Below are 20,519 nucleotides of genomic sequence, written 5' to 3' on the forward strand. Positions count from 1 at the left end.
ATACACCCACACCCCTCCCTGCTCCACGAGCACCCAACCTATTAGAAGATTATGATCAGTTGTTCTACTTGTCTGCTGGAGAAAAGGAAGAGAAAATCACCATGCAGGAAAGATGACGGGCTGGCTATTGCAAAAATCTTTCCAAAGAAAGCGTTTGAACCCTGGGATGCAGCAGCTGCCCCGGCCCTGCGCCCGGGAGAGGCCACAGAACCGCACAATGGTGAGGGCTGGAAGGGACCCCCTGAGATCGCCGTGGGGTCTGGATCTGGTAGATTCTCATGCTGTCCAGTGAACAAGTTGGTCCTTTTCAGTGATCCTGACAATTCAAACAATCCCTTGACAAACTCATGTTGTGCGCTACAAAGCGTTGTGCGCAAACGGCCTGGGCCTCCCAGCACCCGCTGGGTCCTGGTGGGTGTGGGTGGGTCCGGGTGGTCGCGGTGGGTCCCGCGCTGTGAGCACGGGTGGGCACGGGTGGGCACGAACGCGCCCCCTGCGCGCCCTGGAGAGAACGGTCATGGCAGGGCGGGAAGTGACCGAGCCCCTGGCTGAAGGGCCGCCCAGCACCGCTCAGGGGACGCGGTTTTCGGCAATGAACATCGGCACGGAACTGCCGTCCGCCCCGCGCCCCTGCCCACGGCTCCCAGCGCCCGCAGGTGACAGAGCCGGCCCGGCCCCGCCCCGCCCCTCTGATGTCACTGCGGCGTCGCTCCCGCACCGTTCTTGTGTCGTGGCACGAACCCGGATGTGAGCGCGAGGTGGAGACTGGGAAGGTCGCGCTGCCCAGCTGCCCTGCCCTCTTCCGCCCTCATCCTGCCCTCTTCCGCCCTCACCCCGCGCAGCCTCCTGACAGGACTGGAGCGGGCAGCGTCAACCCTTTAGCTGCGCATGCTCATCACCGCGGAGGACGCTAGGGCTGACGGGAGACGCTCTGTCCGGGCTCGCGCGTGAGTAGCAGATCGTGCCGCCAATGAGCGAGCGGGCTTCCCGGAAGTCCCGCCCGCAGCGGAGGGGGGGCATTGTTGTGGGTGACGTCCCGGGCGGAGGATGCGGGCGCCCCATTGGCTCGGGCTCGGCGGCCGCGCGCCGGGATCTTAAAGGGCGACGGGCCGCGGGCCGCGCCGGGCGGGCCCATGGCCAGCACCAGCAGCCCCCTGGTGAGTCTGGGCGAGGGGCCGCCCCAGCCCGCTGCCGCCGCGGCCCGCGGTGCGCTGGGGAGCGGGTAGGCCGGGGCCGGCCCGTGCGGGGGCAGCCGCCCGCGCCCCGTGCGCTGCGGGGCGGCGGGGTCGCGGTGGGGTCTCCGGGGCGGTCCTGCCGGCGGCTCGAGCAGGGAGGGCGGCCGGGCGGGCGCTGCGCTCCACGGGGCCGGCCTCGGCGCCGCCGCTCGCCGGCCTCGTTCCGCCTTCCGGGTTGCCGCGGCCTCGGGCAGGGCCCCGCTCCCTCCCCAGGCGCCCGGGCCGGCCCGGCGGCGGGAGGACGCGGCGCTGGGGCCGAGGCGGGAGCGGCCGCCCCGCGGCCTCCGGCGGAGCTTCGCTCTCGGTTCCGGGCGGTGGCGCCGCTTTGCCGGGCCGTGTCCCGCCGGGAGAGCCGCCGGTGCGGCCCCGATACCCACCTGTTGCTTTGGAAAGGGTTTATTTTGTAGTGGAAACAAGCGCGTGAGGAAGATCGTAGAGTCGCGATAGGGCGTGTGTCAAACGCGGTTGTTGACGTTGGTCTGTAGTGTAGAACTATAGCGTCTAGAACTAAAACTATACACCTTGCGAGCACTGGCCAATGTAAGATGGTGTTGTAGCTGAGGCACAGAAGTGATAAATCTTAGTTTGCGTTATAGTTTATACGTTTTAGTTAGTGTAGAAATTCCCTTACGAAAAGAGTGTTTCTTACAAAGACGACTGCCGCTGTCACTGGTGCCGATGTAACTGATGGGCAGCGGTTCCTTATCCTGTGTGCACCCGGCGCTTCTGGCTCTGGTGGTCGCTCTATGGGCCGTGAGCTGCCAGGCTGTGCTTGATCGGTGGAGCGGGCTGCAGGGTCTGTTGCGTGGGGACTGGCCAAGCTGCGCCGATTCTTCAAGTCCTGTGTCCATGCGCTCTCCTCTTCGTACTCAGTGCTTTCTTCATCGCGTTGTTAGACATAATCATATTTGTTGACCGAAGACAAGAATTATTATGTGGACTAGCATCACAGGAGAGGATGTGAAATACTGTATCAAGGATTATGAAGTAAAGCAATGTTTGATTATTACAGGAATTAGTTTTGTTTCACTGCCATTTGATAGAGATCCATATAGCTGCTTCTCAGCATCAGAGATGACTTCTGTTTACTTGGATACCTTCAAACAGGGCGTACACTTCCTTTTGTGCTTCTGGCCTTGCCTGTTGCCTCTCTTTCCAGGTTCTCTCCAAAATACTTTTCTATTCCTTTTCTATATACGGTTTAGATCCCTGCCTAGAAGAAGAACATACAGAGAGAGAATGAATGAGGAACAAAGTTGACAACCATTTTTGTTAAAACTAAGATTATTTTTCAGGGTAGCTTGTTTTTAGGTCCTTCTCTTCCATCCTGTTAAATATTTATCTGGTCAGGTGAGCGTAGTGATTTGCAGTAGCAGATGGAGGTGTCTTGATTCACCTAACCTTTGTGTAATTCTGGTGATATCAAATGTGGGAAATCCAGTATATCTGAAACTGAGCGAGTTACTGTTAATGTTTGTGTAATAGAATTAATGACATTAGTGAGTTCAGTGATTATTTTGCTAGGAATACAAAAGACTTGGGGTGGGGGAATAGAGCACAGCTTTGAAAGAAATGCTCCAGCATTCCTCTGCTAAAACAATTAATTCTTGTGTTTGTGTATGTGGGAACAATTCCTAAAACACTTTGCTTTTTTCTGAAGATGTGGCACCAAGGAGAGAATTGCACTTTTAAGCAGGAAACAACTTCAGTGCTGCTTTAGTTGCAGTTGTCAGTGTGGTCTTAGTTATTTGCTGTTCATACGTTCATCGTAAGTGTATTTGGTCTCACATCAAGAAGTGCTCTTCCTCTCAAAGGGAAGGGTCTGGAAGAATGGTTATTTACATCTCCATCGTCAGCAACGTTTTCACTGCTTTAGCTGCCCTGGTGATTATGAGATTCTGCCAGTGTTTCTGACCTGATAAAACCGATAGTATAGTCATGGATGTGTCTGGACAAAACTGCTGGCTTTTTTCTTTCCCTGTAGAACTAATATAAACTACACTTGCCAAAGATCTGGGTTCTTAGTACAGTAAGTTCTGTATGTATGCTAGGAATTAAACTAGGCTATGGTAAGAGTTCTCTTTGTGGTTATTTGTAGATATAGAACTTTCAGACAGGCTTGAGGGGTTTTCCGTACATACCTGTCTACTTAATATTCTCTTCTCTTGGGTTTTCAGGATAAGGCTGTGACTAGTCTTTATCACTCATGCATAGGTTTTTAAATGGGGTAAGTTTTCTGTAAATCTCTTACCAAAGCAGGCTGCACAAATAGAAAATAGAAGATCTTGTTGAGATGATGCTCAAAGGTGAAAAAATGGAAGAAGCCTAAGAGGAGCAATTTTGTATCCATTCATATTTCTACCATAGGAAGTGGTGGTAGCTAGTGGAAAGGAGGCAGTCCAGAGAATCATCTGAATATAATAGCGATGCTCAGCTGAACAATGAATCCACTGTGTGGGTAGGCTTTTTTAAAAAACAAACCCAAAAAATTATTGTTTGGGTTATTGGTCTGTTACTTACAGTGCTCTGAGTACGGTCTGTTCTGCACAGCTCTTGGTGCTGTAGGGGCAGGTTTGCTGTAGCTGGGTGTTGTCAGCCGCCCCGTGTGCTCGGGCTCATCTCGCTCCTCAGAGCAGATCGCTGGGTGACAGCGCTGCCAGGGAGACTTGGGAAGGAATGCTGGCTATTCAAGTACTTGCAGGATTTTTGATACAGAAGGCGTGAAACCAGAGGTGCAGTCACTCTGTTAGGCTGAAAAAAGGTAATAAACTGGCAAAATAACAAAAATAGGTTTGATCTATGAAGATGTTAAATATTTTAGTAAGCCTTGTTTTTTAACAGTAACCTTGTATTTCATCCTTTATTTTTTTCTAGAAAAGCTGTATGGATTGCTGTAGAAGTAGCACATCTATAGCATTGGAATATAAGTGAGAAATTACTTTTTAATATGGAAAGATAAGAACTTAATTCAGAAAACACTGTGTTTGAAAGATAAAATGTTCCAGGTTCCTCATATTGGAGCTTCCTGAACAATTTGTATCAAGCCAAGGAATTATTGTTTCTGGTATTTCAAATGGCAAAACTTTTTTTGCATATGGCCAAGTTAGATTATGTATATATAAAAAAGAAGCAAAAAAGGGGAAGGAGCTGATTTTTTTTCTCCCTCACCACTTCCCTTTCTGATTTGCAGGTAAGCTTGTAGAAAGTTACTAAGGTCTAAATAAAGTGTATGAAAGGACTGAACACAACATGCACAAAGTCAACTGTTTCATCTAGAACCTTATTTTTCACACCTTATGGTTTCTACTCAACAGTGCTGTAGGAAAGAAGTGGTTTGTTGTGTGACTAAATATTGAAACTGAGTCTTGCTCTGTGCTTTAAGAGACAAGCAGCAAATACTGGCAAATATTCTATAATTCTTTATGGTGAAAAATTGCAAGAATTATCTTACTTAGCACATTCTTCTGAAAATAAAGTATTAAATTTGATGTTCCATTCTTTAGTAATCCTGCAGGAATTTAATTTACAGTTCTTGACAGTGCCATCCAACCTTTGTATGCTCCATCTACATACATACTCCCACCTTGGTGTGGCTGCTGCTCCGCTCTTCAGCCAAAAGTGTTCTCTTTGCCTTCTAGAATTGCTAGAAAAGCCTAATATAGGAAATCCTTGTGTGTTTGTTAGCGTGAGCCCCCATCCGCGCGGTGCAACACCTCTCGGTGTTGATGTGCTTCAGGAGATGACGGATGGTGCAGAGTGTGATCAAGACCGTTGCTGTCACAGATGCCTTTTGTTTTCTTGTGAGCTGGCCTGGATCTGTTTGTGTGAAATGAATTCTCAATGGCTTGTTTACATATAGAGCTATTTGGGGCATAGGCTGACTTTAGGTTCTTAGAGATTTTTGTGGTTTCCTGTTTCTGATCTGTTTTGAGGCTCAGAACGGGACGGGGGAGGCAGTGGAAGGAGCCCTTAAACAGTCTCTGCCCCCAAAGGTGCTTGGAACCGAAGTGCTTTGCTTAGCTTAGCACTGGAGGAGGTTAGAGGGTAACTGGCTGATATGCAGGCTCTCACAAATCCTTTCATTAGCTTTAATCCCTACCTGAATTTGGAATTAGAATGCTGGAAACTAGTGACAGGAAATAGCACTGTATGTGTAAAGTTGTCAAATTTAGAAAAAGGCATTTGCATTAACTAAAGTGTTTGGGTCAGCGTTGCTCTGTATGTGAGAAATTCATTTCTGTAGAAACAAAATCACTCTCGTGGATAAAATAACTTTATTCCTTAAATGAAGAGTCAAAACAATCTTAACAATGTAGATGTGTTATCTGTGCTTCCACATCCTTGAACCTATTGGTTATATTTTGGCTGATATAACATGAATCTGGTTTCCTCATTTCTTACGTCTGGATAAACTGTGTTACAGATTGACTGCAGGAAGTCAGGAATGGGTGGTAGGTGGTCAGTTCAGTTGCAAAAGAGGTGGAGTGTCAAAGCCGAGCTTTGTTTCTGATGTTTTGAGATTATTATATAGGACTGGTATCTTCCAAAATTGATTTTGAACAAGGCAAGCAACTGCTGACTAGATACTGGAGTATTTTAAACAACCTACTTGTGCCTTACATCAATACAAAGTCCCTTAAAAAAAATACTAATCAAATTCTCATAGGTTATTACAACATGACATTGTCAGACATAGCTAGGGCTTTGTATTTCCTCTGAAATAATAACTGTATCTTATGATGATTTAGTACAAGTATTTTCAACGTTACCTTCATATTACTGTATTTTTTCTTTGAATTGTATTAGCGCTGTTAATAAATCAAGCAGACTACATCAACTCGAATTCTTTTCATACTTCTGTTTCCCACTATTGCAAAGGTCCCAGACAGTTTAGGTAGAATAGCATCTTTGAAGAATTTTCTGCTCCAAGCTTTTCCCTTCTGTTAATAGTTGTAATCCTTAATCTTGAAATATATTACCAGGATGTTATTTTAAAAGGAGTCTTCTTTTAAGTGATGGTCAGTTCTATCAAAATACTTCAAGAGGTTTTTTTGAGGGAACAGCTTTGTGCAGAGCTCCCATCAATGTTTGCCTTCCAGTGACTCTGCACGTGTAGGTGAGCACAGTTGTTCTGGTGGGTTGGAGCTTAGATTTCTTTAATCGGTTAGCATGGCAGTCTCTTTAAACTATAAAAAAATTCTCCTTTTATACAGCTGAATGCCTTTGAAATGTGCGTAGTTTATTCATAAAAATAGTTTAACAACAGATTTTTCATGTGGCAACTTCTGATATCAAAAAATGGCACTCCATGTAGATGTATGACTAAAGATTCTCTTGCAAAACAAAGTTGTGTTATAATAGCTTTTATAATTGAAAGATGAGATTTCAATCTGTTATTTTAAATGTAGTAATTGGTAACCGTTTATGAACCTTGATCAAGGTATAGCTTTTTGACAAATGGGCTTCGGAGCGTTTTGCTGGCTGTGAGGGTTGGTTTCTGTAGGACACATTTGTTGCGTGATGAGGTAGATCCAAGTTCTCTGCAGGAATCGTTGCATATCATCTGACAGTGAGGTTTGCAAGAGCTGATGCAGCTCTGCACAGCATAAACACAAACCGCTGTGCTACAGAAGATGGATGTCAATGCTCTTTTAATACCTATGAAGAACTAATACTTGGAGTAGGGTTTGTTTAGTGTAGTTTGAAGAAAATGGCTTTCTGTGGTCTTCAAAGAACCCCTCTGTAGGAAAATACATCCTGTTGACCTGGGAAGATATCTTTGGCATCTTTGTAAGAGGAGGGAGGAGGCCAGTGGGAAAGCTTTGCATAGTATCTGTTAATTGCCCCTTCTTATGCTCTTTTTCAGGTACAGGATGTGTGTCAGGTGCAGTTGCTGCATCTTTGTCAACTCTCTGAAACATCAGTGTGCCATGAAAATAATATATTAAATATAATTGCCTACCTGTTCACGCCCAGGCTGTCAATGTTTAAATTATAAGCAATATGAAATAAATTTCAATTTTGGAATTTTTGGCTAGTATGACAATATCAAAATAATTCACAAAACCTCCCAGGTCAAGCGTATCTAGCTTTAACTGTCTTTAGCAGAATGTCAGTATTAAGAGTAGTGAGTCAGCTTTATCTCTAAAACCATGAAGCGCCTGTTCAGTGAAAACAATTACGTTCTCTCAATGTGAAATAGAGGCCTCTATTTCTCCTTAATTTCACAGACAAATAGATGGACTCCATGTTTTTACTTGAAGAGAAGTGTATTAATTTGGACATGGAATCTCAGATTCATAGATTTGGGCAGACGTGGAAGCTGTGATTGCAGACCGCCAGCCAGGGAGGGTATCTTACACTGGGTCATGTAGTATGTGTTTTGAAATCCTCTCGAATTCTATTTGCAGGTGAAAAGATTTATTCTTAGACAGCCTGCAGTGCTGCTGTGTTGCTTTCTGAATCCTATTATTTCCTAAGCAGACTATGCTGTTGTAGGGCATACGTGTTTGTGTTGCTTTATCTTCATGGTAGTCTGAACTTCTCAATAGCAATTTAATGTAATGCTTGTGACATACCCCAATCAGGAATTCTTATATCCAGTAAGACTTGTTTTGGATTGCAGGTGACCCTAATTTTTGGAGTTCTGTATTCTTTGATACCACCAGGCTGAAACAGTCAGGTTCTTTAATAAACACAGACTTGAGGAGCTTACCCTAGTCAGATGATTGGATGTTTTTACAGGGGTTCGGTGTCTTTATTTTCTCCTGAAACTGGTTTGTTTTCTTTTCCTCCTTAATGTTTGCACAGTACTACTGGCAGTAAGACTTTGCTTCTACTAGTTGGTGCTTTCTAGTTGTGTATATTCAGGTATGGACTAGGTTAAGTTCTTTGTCCACTTGTTTCCCGCTGTTACGCCTAAGTTCTTGAGGTGTATTTTGATTTATAGTAATGTTTTGGTAGAGACGAAAGTAAGATCTGTTTGTGTAATTTACCAAAAGGTGTGGATTACTTTAAGTAAGATATTTACTTTACCGAAGGGTGAGTGATTCCCCCCCCCCCAAAGTTTATACAGTTACCCTTTTTCTTTCAATCTTTTTGGTTTGAGAGTCAATCCAGGTGCGAACTGGAAGACATCCTGTTTGAGGGTGACTATTAATTTTACGTTGTTGAAGAATATAACCAGTTTTACTCAGAATATATTCTATATTCATTTTCTTCAACAGTATTCTGTATTTCAGGTGTTATATAATGCCGAGTCAAATGTTTCATGGATGGCTATCTGCATTATTTCATTTAGTAGACCCCTAATACAGGTTACCATAAAAAACATTCACGAGAGGGTCGTGCCAATGTTCTAACTTGTAAAGTCTCACCAGGATTGTTCATTATCAAACCAGATGTACCAGCTGAGGTGTAAAACGCAGGTTGTTTTCTGTAAATAATACCTTCTGTTAGCAAGGTCTGCTTTCAAAAAAAACAAAGGCCTTATAGGCAAGTGGATGGAAGAGTTGTTCTGCTCATGTCTGCCCTACATGCTAATGCAGCTGGAGATCCAGCGATGCAGTTGGACTCAGTGCTCGGACCAGGGGTGGGACAGGACCCTGTGTGCACCGAATGTACCAGAAAGGAGATTTTGCGAATTGAGTTTCAGTGGAAGCAAAGACACTGAGTTGTCTTCAGGGTTCACTGTCATGGCAATTAGGATACAAGTAAAAGATCCTCCAAACTTCAGAAGGCCAAGTCTTTTCAAGTATTTTTTTTTCTGTTTTTAGTATTGGCAGAACTGTATCAGCAAAGCGGTGTTGCGGATTTTGTGATGGGAAAGAGCTAGCAGAGATGCAGTTGTGGTTGTGTGTGGTATTTGTTTGCTGCATACGATGTGCTAAGATATATTGAAAGTTGTCGTGGTAGTACTGTTGTCAAAATGCTGAATTGCAAAAAGGATTCCAGAAAGTGTATGTCTTTCTAGATAGCTGGGAGCTTTGCCTGTGACTGACTTTTCATACAAAGGGGAGTGAGGAAAGTATAAAAGGAAAGATGGAGTGATGTCTAGTGGGCTTTTTGCATTGATTCAAGTTTTCTTATCTCAAAATTTTTCTACTGTTTGCAGCCAAGAAGGGAAAAGAACAATGTATGGACTTAATTCACATGGAATGTAAATAAAGCAAAGACTGTTTCTAGTGATTTATTGAAAATTAATGAAGATTTGGACATGTCTATTGATCTATAATTCCACTTATCTTCAGTAGATATTATTGTCTTCCTTATTATGTTTTCAAACAGTATGTTGCACTAAGAAGGAAACAATTTCTATATGGAAGTAAATTAGAAACAGCACCCTTAAGAACTTGGGCAAGTAGGTAGTGTTAGAGCAGTTTTTAAAAGTAGAGATGGGATGATCAGATCAGTGGTTATCAGTGTGGTGCACAGGGATCCATGACGTGCAATAGGTGAGTCTGTTGTCACTGTGTGAGGGCCTGTGCTCTCACTGCCTTGACAGCTGAGAAATGCTGATAATTGTGGGCAGGAGAGCATCCTCAAGCTTCTGAGAACTGCAGACACAGTTTAGAAGGTGTTTAAGTTGTTCAGCGATTGACTTCACATGTCACTAAAAGCATCTGCATCTAGCAGAGGCAGAACCTTGAATCTGATTTTTGCAGACAGGTGGCTGTATGAGGTTAGACCAGAGGAGCTAGCCTGGATTCTGTCTCTGACATATGTGTAGACATACATGTAGAAACATGTATAGTCTCTGCAGATGTGTTTTTTGGAAACTTTTGAAATAAAACTGAGAAAGTAGATAATGCAGAACACAAAATAATAAGAATATGTGGAGTGTAGAAAGACAAGTGTTGGAGTGACCTTTTCTGTAAGTGTTCAGGTGCAACATACCAAGTTCTGTCACTTCCTAAGTAACTGATACTTTCAATCTATTGCATCTTTCTCTGTCCTTCTTGTTCTTAATCTTGACATTCCTTTGAGAAAGTCAGGGGACTAATTGACGTTATACCTTGGCTGAAAATAACCTTCTCTTCCTACAAAGTCCTTCACTCCTGTCTCTCCTTCCCTTAGGACTTTTCTGTACTTGATATTCATTGTGACTTAGTTTCAGATACTGTGCAAGAAATATATCGCATCTCACACCTTCCCCCTGTTTCTCACAGTGCTCCTTGGTGCTTTTATGGTGAGGTTTTTTGTGTTTGTGTTTTCAAGGTGATCTTGATAGCCGCAGAACCTAATCAGATCTCCCCCTGCCCCCTTGCTGCTGTTTAACTTATAAACCCTGAAAGTTGCTCTAGAATAGCCTGACTGGAGCCAATTCATCATTTAAATCCTAATACTTAGTCTGTGTGCGTGTGTTTTTATTTACTATATTTCAATTAATGGGATGTTTCTTTTATTGGCACCACATCGGCTATTGAGCAGTCCTGCTTGTGTCAGGCTCATTGCAATCTTGATAGGAAAGAGTACAATTTGTTTTTACTTCTAGCTACTGTGCATCTTTATAGAGGCTGCTGCTGGAGTCGTGCTCTGAGGGGAAGGTGATTCAGCTGGGATGAGAATGTTGGGACATCACCTAGTCCGGGAATGATGTCAGCTCAGATATCTGCATAGAAGGTATAAAAGGAACTGTGACCTATAGCACACATACTTTAATGTGTATGCAATATTTTAATGACAATAGCATCAATATACTTCTCTTCAAAGGGAAGAATGCTGCACAACAGACTCGGAGTAGGGACATATCCCTCTCTCAGGGGGAGTTAGTGAACTTCTTGAAAAGCAAAATTCTCCCACCTGCCTCCAAGTCTTCCCCCAGCCTCGTCCCCCTTTTGTCCTCATGAATGCTGTGCAAAATACAGCAAATAGCTATAATTTGGGGCAGATTCCTCATCAGTCTCCGCTCTGCCACAGAGCTCAGATGAAGGTCTAATGCAAGAAGTGGTTACCTGTTCTTGATCTCCTGCACTGTTGGTGTCGTCACTGTTCTTGGAAAAAGCCCTAAGGAGAGTGGAGATCCTGAGCAAGGAGGCTGCACACAGGCTGCAAAGGGAATCCTCCTGTATGCTTTTGCAAGATATTGTTTAGAACAGTTGCCTAATAATAGCTAATTTTCAGTCTTGTGGGAATTTATATTTATATATCAATTACGATGAGTGGAAAAAATTGAGAGTTTTAGCTGTACTCTTTCTGACCTTGTTACCTTCGCTCAATTTAGAAAGTATACATTTGCATTGCTTAGAAATGTTTGTGTCTCATTCTGTAATGCCACTAGATGTGTAAGTAAAGTGTGTTTCGGAGTTGTATCTTGTTTTTGAAAGAAGTTTAGCAGTAAATAAGGGCTGCTTCTCCCTAATGCATAGAACACAGCTAGGTGAGTAATTGCGAATTTGGGAGCCCTGTAAGTCCAGTTCCCTTCTAAAGTGGTTTCTGATAGAAATGAAGGAAACTGTTCGGAATCAAATTGAAATTCATGAGATAAAAAAATTATTTTTGTCAGAAGTAATGTTTATTTGAATGTCAACACGAGCTAACTTACAAACTAGGGCAGGGTTGTATAATGCATCTCTTTTGAGGTTAAGAGATTTTCATTAAGTCATAGTTTCATTCTGCCGGATGTATGTTAGAATCCTGAGATTAAAAAATAATGGTGTTAATTTTCTTCAATACTCCCTCTTTGCATACTGTTTCAGTTTGTATTGGCAGAAGTAGTTCAGCAGAGCTCTCTTACTGTCTGTGTTTTCGGGCCAGTTTCAAGTAGAACACATGGAGCAGACACCTGACAGACTACTGAAGGTATATAATGGAGCATAATGAAGGTATATCACCAACAGGGAGGGAAAGCAGCTTGACAAGTTTCTTTGGTCTTGGGGAAAATTGTAAAAAGATGCCAAATGATGATCTGCTTTGTATATTACAAGAAGCAGTATTTGGAGTGTATCTCCTGGTACTTGCTGTTTCCTGAGCTGAATCTAGGTCTTTGCTTTGGGATTGGGAACTCTTTATGTGACCATATGCACAATTTAAATAGTGTAATCTCCCTTGTTTTAGAAGGTCATAGACCAAAGCATTCTTCAAAAACTTTATTAGATATTGCTGGTTATTAAACCCTCCAGCTGATCTGCCTTTTGTATGTTGTGCTTTCTTCCCACTCTTCGTCCATGTGTATTAGAGAGAAATACTATCGGAGAAAGTGAGATTCCAAATAAAAATGTAGGAATGTATTCTTTGTCTCCTTTGAAGTTTTCATGCTTTACATGTTTGTTTACAGTTCATTGTAACTTGGATCTCCAAACTAATGTTATTCGTGAATACGGGTTTGCATGTATAACTAGATAATTCTTTTAGTTTCAGGAAAACTACTATTTGTTAAGATTGGGTGGATGACACTGTCTCTTAAGCACGAAATAAAGTTTAAAAATCATGTTACTTGAAGGAGAATATACTGTGAAATTCGGTATCTTGGTGTTAGGGAGCATTTCTTTGAGTTTGAAAAAAAGCATTGTTGAATTCAAGAGTTCAGGCTTTTGACTTATGGCTATGTGTATGTGTGCAGCATCACTTGAACAGAATCGTTCAACAAATTAAGAGCTGCCATTCCCAAAATAAGTACTAACATTCCCCTCAAAAGTCATTTCAATGATAACCCTTTCAAACAGGACTTTATATGATGCTCGCACGGAAACGAGGTGCGGGGCATGTGTGTTGACGATCTGAAGGTACGGGAATAATGGTTCCATTTCTATTTTCAGTACGATGCTGTTCCGATGCAGTCCAGCGTGGTGTTGTGCTCCTGCTCGTCCCCCTCGATGGTGAGGAGCCAGGCGGACCCCAGCGCTCCGGCGGCGGCCCCGGCCTGCGGCAGCAGACAGGGCCCGGCCATGGAGGGCCCGGCCGAGCCGCGGCCCGGCGCCCTGCCGCAGCACGCGGGGCAGCAGCCGCCGCAGCCTCGCAAGAAACGCCCCGATGACTTCAAATTTGGCAAGATCCTGGGAGAAGGATCTTTTTCAACGGTAACGCTACTTTTTGTAACTACATTTTATAACGTTACTTTTTATATTTCAATCTACGCCATTTATGTTAAGAAGTAGTACTGTGACAGATCTTTGTAAGTATTCCTCATCGCTCCTGTTGCCTTCCTTTTTTCCCCCCTATAAGAAGATTCGCCAATTTACTCTGACTTATGTTACAATCTTCAGAATTCTTCTGGAAAAAAAAAAGGAGTAAATTGGTGATTACCCCATCAGGTGTATCAGTCTCTTAGCAAAACAAGCATCATGATGCTGAATAGAATTCCTGCAGAGGTCTTGCTGAAGCCAGTATAATATGAACACGTGCTTAACTATTTTGCTGATTGCAGTTGCAATACCTTATTTTGGACAATCATTATTCCAAATAGCTACTGGAAGTTCAAAATCAATGTTCATGTATGTCTTCAATGAACCATTACAATGTATTTTCTCTCCTCTGACAACAGGTTGTCTTGGCTCGAGAACTGGCAAGTTCTAGAGAATATGCCAGTAAGTATTGACTCCTTCAACAAGAACGTTTTAAAAATACAGTATCAATGTAGTCCTGTTACAAAACACCTGTTCAAAAGACGGAATTGCTGGGATTATGACAATTTTAAACAAAACCAATTACTTAGATGGACTTCATTTGGCTGTATCTCCTGCATTTTCATTCTGTCTTTTTCTTCACTAAGTTAAAATTCTAGAAAAACGCCATATCATAAAAGAAAACAAGGTGCCGTACGTGACACGAGAGAGAGATGTCATGTCCCGCCTGGATCACCCGTTCTTTGTGAAACTCTACTTCACCTTTCAGGACGACGAAAAGCTATGTATCCTTTGTGTGTTAAAATTTGCTGTAACACTTTCTTAAAAGTGTGCAATCCTCAGTTTTGGTTCCTTTGAAACATTTTCTAACAGGAATGATGAGAATAACTTTGGGTATTTAAAATATCTTAATGTTTGCGATGCAGTTTTCACAATCGTAATTTTAATAGAAATGAAGCAAATAGAATGAGTGCGCAGCCGCAAAGAGATGAGCAGGTGACTTGTGGGACAGGGGAGATGAATAAAACAATAACTTATATTGTCCATGTGGTAAGTGCTGAAGGGTGACTTGCAACACTCTAAATTTAAAATATTGTTTTTTTTAAAAAAATGGTTTAGAAATGTTTTATTTCTTACATATAGTAAACAACTACAATATATATGTTTAAAATAGGGATAGCCAGCTATATTTACTACTATTTCTTATTTGAACAATTAATCTATTAGCACTTTTACACAAGAAAAATGTTTACAGAAAAATCTCAGTGATAGAAAGCTGAAACTCTTCTGTTTGGATCATGGTTTCCTAAGTTTTCTCTCTAGCAGTAATTGCAAAGTGCAGTTTCATCTTGAAAACTCATTAGCTTGCGGTCGGCTTTTCTTTGTGAAGAAAATGTTAATTATGTGAATTTCCTCCTAAACTTCCTGCTTCGCATTGGCGGTACCAAGGGCAGAAAGGTCAGTGTTTGTCACAGGGGCTGCTGGCAGCGCTGATGGGCCCTGTGTCTCGTGTGTGTATGTACATCAGCACACATGGACAGGTGTGCACGAACAGAGCTTACAGGGGCCTTTTTCTGTAATGTGAACACTAGTTTATTGAACACTGGTCTGACTCTAGAACTTTCCAGATGATGGGGCAGTTTTAAACTTAGGCTGAATGCTTGTTATGGCCGTAAGTAGTTCTCTTCGAGGGCAATTATGTATGTAGTTTAAATGAATTATTCAGGTGACTGTCTGGAAAAACTGCAAATTTAACCCTCTATGTAGTCTTTGCTATGCTAAAAACTTGGGAACTGTCTTAAGTTGTTAATATATTTAATACATTGTTTGGGGTTGCTACCATGTAAAGTTTCAAATTAACCATCTTCTCTTTGCTGTTGTTCGTGTATTTTTAGTATTATTCTTGTGTTTGAAATAAGCTGTGGGCATTTTTGTTTCAGAATGGGTCAGTGATAGACCTTAACTATACTCACATTCAGATTTTGGGCTTAGCTATGCCAAAAATGGAGAGCTGCTAAAGTACATACGCAAAATTGGCTCGTTTGATGAGACCTGTACCAGGTTTTATACTGCTGAAATTGTATCAGCCCTGGAGTATTTGCATGGAAAAGGAATTATTCACAGGTAATAAAAAGCTGAGAGCAACATGCATTTGATTATGCACAAGGTTTTTTTTCTAGAAATGTTCTTTTTGAAGTCTAAAGCAAATGTGGATTTCGTGGAAAGCTAATGAGAGCGTAATAGCATTTCTCTAGCATTAGTACCGTTGTTAACGTAAGGAGCTAAACAGAGAAAACTTTAGGAGGAGAGCCCGTCTGTTTTATCAGACCAACTGTTCCAGCATGAAAAAGTAAAAGACTCTTTGAATTAACATTACAAAAAACGTATCTTTTTCAATCTTGATTGGTTGGCCTAGATTTCTAGATTCTTTACCAGCGTACGAAGATACTTTGTATGTTGCCTTTTCTTGTCAACTGAGGATACATTATAACAGCATAACCCAATGCTACTTTATGTTGTCGCTAGTGAACCTCTTGACATCTAACTCTGTATTGCTGTATATTGTGTGCATTATACTGTGAGATCTGGTTTTATTCAGAATCAGAGGCAGTGTCCACACAAAGGGTACACATACATTTGAAATACGGATTATACATGAATTTGTATATGACATATGTATGTGGGGAGGTCGCTTGACTGACTGGAGTTTTGCACTGAGTCACAGGCCTAGAAGATCTTACTGCCAAATCAGCCTGTCAGATGCTATTTAAATTAAGGGATTTTATTTGTTTTTGTTGAACAAGTGAGATGTACAATAGCTTGGTTTTGAGATTATTCATTATTTCAGGTCTTTGCAGAAAAAATGTTAATTAATAGGCCTTTCAAAATCTTTTGACAGCTACAGGGAAAGGCAACACAACAGTTTTCATAGAATGCCTACATCATTTATGATAGTGTTATGTACATAAGCCACCAGACAGTTTTGCAACTGTAACTTGTGTGCTGTTTAAATACAAAAATCTACCTTTTCCAGGGACCTTAAGCCAGAGAACATCTTGCTGAATGAAGACATGCACATTCAAATAACAGACTTTGGAACAGCAAAAGTATTATCTGCAGATAGCAGGCAAGGTATGCAATTATTTACTTCATCGTGTGACACAGGTAACTATAGGCAAGTGGGCCTTTGAAAATATGTGTGTTGTATTTACCAGATTGTAACCTTTAAATATTGTTATCTCTTATCTAACAAAATCACTGAGAGATCTTGAAACAGTTTTGAGTGTCACTGCTTAGATTATGTGAGAAGAGGTAATATTTGGTGTGGCAGTGTAGCCAGTGAGGCCACCAAATAGCAGGAAGTTAAACTGCTTCAAATTACTGCTCATTTGCAAGACAAGAATACAAACAGTTACTTTGGATGAGCTGAAACAGTAGGTTTTTGCTCTGCTTATGTATTTAACCCCGGTGACTAGCAGAGTTGCTCACATGTGAGGGCCGTACGATTCTTGTGTCACCGGTTGCTTGGCATTAACCTGTGAATCAATGATGCTGCAAACAATGACTGAACGAAGGACTGAACTGAACTGGATGGGTTGAACTTTTTACTTGGATGTAGTAATCTTATCTTGGTAGATTTTATACCTAACAAAGTGCCTAAATGCCCAGCTTCTTGAACCTAATTCTTGTGGGTTCTTTGTAGCGTTACATAACTTTGCCTTTGGGTTTTTGATTGGGTGGAGGAAGGGGAAGGTTGTCTTCTTCAGAGTATGTATTTGCTTATTTCTTTCAATTTCCTTACCAGCACGGGCAAACTCATTTGTAGGGACAGCACAGTATGTTTCTCCAGAACTGCTAACAGAGAAATCTGCCTGTAAAAGGTGAGGAATCAAGTATTTCAGATTTTAGAACTTTACTGACCGTGCCAGGATACTGCCGAAGGGAGGTGGGGGGGAGCGGTTTAAAAAAATAGAGAGATGGATTAGGTGTCAGGAGAAGGAAGTGGGTAATGGATTTCTCTTATCCATAAATAAATTGGAAAGATTTCTTCCGTCATCCAAATAATGTAGTTATTTTAAATCTGTTTCATATTAACTTGCTCTAATGTGGTAATTCCTGCTACAAAAACAACAATATCAAACTCTGTCAGTTAGGGGAAAAGCTACAGCTTTCTTTGATTTGTACTTCCGATCAACTTGTAGTTATCTTTGCCAAGCTTTGATTGAGGTTTGCGATGATTTAAAGCTCATCTCTCTGCCTGGTATATGAGTGATACCGTTAAGAGATTTCTTGCCTCATTTAAATGGGTTCTTGATGGTAACTTGCAGACCATTGTATATCTATTTTATTACAATGGTTGAAGAATAATCAAAATAATCACTGAGAAATGATAGGGAAAAGGAGTTCTTTTATATGAGTAACTGTGGTAACTTGTGCTAGCGTTTCTTAAAGTGATAGAAATACCGTTAGACTTCCCACTTTTCTTCTAGTTAAGAGGTTTTGACTGGTTTGGCTAATGGAAATACTTCATGAGGCTTTCATCTCCTTTTAGAAGTTACATAATCCTTGATCTTTACAGAAAACTCCTAATTTGAGTAGTTTGGAGTCTTTGTTAGTATTTTAGTCTTCCATGAGGATTCCTAAGCTTTAATCAAATCTACGTGTAGTTTACCTTGAGGTAAAATAAGTTAAAAATAACTTTCAGGCCAACACACTGAAACTTAAGACTTTCCATCACCCATGTACTATATATTCTACCTTTTTATTTGCGTCTTAAGAGTAGCTTTAATAGAAAAAGCTGTATTGTGACCTATTTTGCATAAAATATTTAGAGGAAAGGATTTTAATTCTGAAGGAGCATACATTTTTGAATTGTGGTAGTGGATAATAAGTATTCTTTTTAGTCTCATTACATACTCATTCATTATTTTTATGGTGGATTTGACAGTCTTGCGCACGTGCCTGTGGTCAGTTGTTGTGAGGTGGTTACTCTATACTTTCCCCAAAGTTGTGTTGCCTACTCTTCTGTCAAGAAATGCTGTGGAAATTGTGCTAGGCAGGTTTGTCCAGTGTGTTCATGCTGTGTTCTAACTAGCAGAAGCTTAAGAATTATTTTTTTTTAGTTACAGTTTAAATACTTCTTATAGGAAAACACGCTATATGTTTTGTTTTGGTTTTTTTCTTCTTTCTTTTGAAGCTCTGACCTCTGGGCCCTGGGATGTATAATATATCAGCTTGTGGCTGGATTGCCTCCGTTTAGAGCTGGGTAAGAGATTTAAGCTAATTCTTTACATGTGGATCATAAATATATTGACTTGGTGTTACCTTTTACCTTACTACCAGTTCTGAAGTACAACTTTCTGTGGTTCAGCATTGGTGTTAATGTCATGCCTGCTTTTATTTGTCCATTCTGATGTCATGAAGATGCTTACACAGCTATAGCTAGAGATCCTGAGAGAGATTCCTTAATGTATCCTAGGATTTCACATATAATTTATACCCTAAAGGTAACAATGCCTATGTGAAGAGGGTATGGGACACCTCTGTATTGAGCTATTTGAACTTTTCTTATTATTCAGTTGTCTGACACAGGATCATAGGTACTTGGAAGACTGTACCCCTTTGCCCTAGAAAGAAAGATTTATGGGAATGCGACTTAACTTGTAGATCTCCCGTTCAAAATTTGTCCAGGTTATGTACTGTTAAGATGAAAGAATCATAAAGAACTAATAACAAAAGCTATTTCTTTTTCTTTTGCAGAAATGAATATCTTATATTCCAGAAGATAATAAAGTTGGAATATGACTTTCCAGAAAAATTTTTTCCCAAGGCGAAAGACCTTGTTGAAAAGCTATTGGTAATATTTCCTGCTGTTGAATGATTTGATGACATTGGAAACATTCAGCTTATGTAGTTATTTTTTCCCTAAAGTTTCTATGCACTCTATTGCAAACCTTATAATAAGAATTACTGTAAGCATTCTTGACTTTCTATGGGAGTGTCTTGAAAATCAATATCTATTATTAAACAGCACTTAGATTATTATTTTTTAAAATCTGAATTCTAAAGTGTGGACTAGGAATGTCTCTCAGTAGCAAAGGGTTCTTATTACTGTACATTACACACAGAAGTTAAGATTCAAAGCTTAGGTTTATGTAGTACTCAGCTTAATAATGAACAGTTTGGTTGAATGTAGTGTACTGTACATTACGGTGTAAGTCAGCTTACCTTGCATTTTTGCATGCACTTACCTTGCACTTAATGCACGTCCCAATAGTATCATCCAAAGGACTCCTCTGCATTTGAATGTTTGACAGGAAGGAAGAAACGATAGTTCTGCCTCATCAATAAGATATAGTCATGACACTAAAATGAACATGCAGAGAACATTTTAGGTGGTTCAAGCATTTTGAGGTTCAGTAGTCTAGTGTACTGGCATGGCGCAGGCCTGAGGAGGAAACTGCCATACATTTGTGGATGGTGATGAGTGCAGCCATCGTAAAGGGCTGGCCACATGTTCCCACGATGGCCATGGAAGGGCCTGCTGAGCAGTGAGGTCCAGGTTGCTTCAACATCCTGAGAACTCTGCAGTTGTAGGTGCTTGAGAGGTTGATGTTTGACACCAACTATAGCTTACACAACTTCATGCATCACTACAGTGTGATGCTGGGCTATACTTCAATGAGCTGTGCTCTTCTGGGCCTTCTCTGTATGCTTGCTTGGTTTTGGGTCTGTCTTTATGAAGAAACAAAGCCAAAAAAATTGTATGGACCCAAAGAAGTGCTCCTTTCTCTAGATCTGTGAGCCAGTCTAGTACGAAATCTTGCTGGCAAGCCATACTGACAAATAACATCTCGTATTATAAGCAGTCTCCTTGTATTCTAGATATGTATGCTTGGAGCAGTGACACAAACTGTTTCTAAGTTTTCACATGCTGCTGTGCAAATGTGAATGGTGCTCGCTTCTTCCTCATCATTATTTTATGCATGTTAACTTAATTGTCATTTGCTCAGGTTCTAGATGCTACCAACAGATTAGGTTGTGAAGAAATGGGAGGATATGGACCTCTTAAGGCTCACCCCTTCTTCGAATCGATTGTGTGGGAGAACCTACATCTTCAGACACCCCCAAAACTTACAGCGTATTTACCTGCTATGTCAGAGGATGATGAAGACTGTTATGGAAATGTATGTTTTTCTATTGCTATATTCAGCTTTGATGC

General features: G+C 41.3%; 1 protein-coding gene across 2 annotated transcripts in view; it reads left to right on the forward strand.

Moving 5' to 3' along the window:
• The first annotated feature begins 1,036 nt into the window (after nt 1-1,036).
• PDPK1 (3-phosphoinositide dependent protein kinase 1) overlaps nt 1,037-20,519 on the forward strand; it is a 59,389-nt gene continuing 39,906 nt past the window's right edge. For both annotated transcript variants that reach the window (XM_080353648.1, XM_080353646.1), the window contains exons 1-10: nt 1,037-1,157; nt 12,992-13,252; nt 13,717-13,759; nt 13,945-14,082; nt 15,277-15,421; nt 16,332-16,429; nt 17,103-17,178; nt 18,495-18,563; nt 19,058-19,154; nt 20,311-20,484. In XM_080353648.1, coding sequence (XP_080209774.1) covers nt 1,134-1,157; nt 12,992-13,252; nt 13,717-13,759; nt 13,945-14,082; nt 15,277-15,421; nt 16,332-16,429; nt 17,103-17,178; nt 18,495-18,563; nt 19,058-19,154; nt 20,311-20,484 — 1,125 coding nt within the window. In that variant the 5' untranslated portion in view covers nt 1,037-1,133. The remainder of the gene's footprint in view (nt 1,158-12,991; nt 13,253-13,716; nt 13,760-13,944; nt 14,083-15,276; nt 15,422-16,331; nt 16,430-17,102; nt 17,179-18,494; nt 18,564-19,057; nt 19,155-20,310; nt 20,485-20,519) is intronic.

This window comes from Nesoenas mayeri, assembly GCF_963082525.1.
Source record: "Nesoenas mayeri genome assembly, chromosome: 15".
In the NCBI taxonomy this organism is placed as follows: Eukaryota; Metazoa; Chordata; class Aves; order Columbiformes; family Columbidae; genus Nesoenas; species Nesoenas mayeri.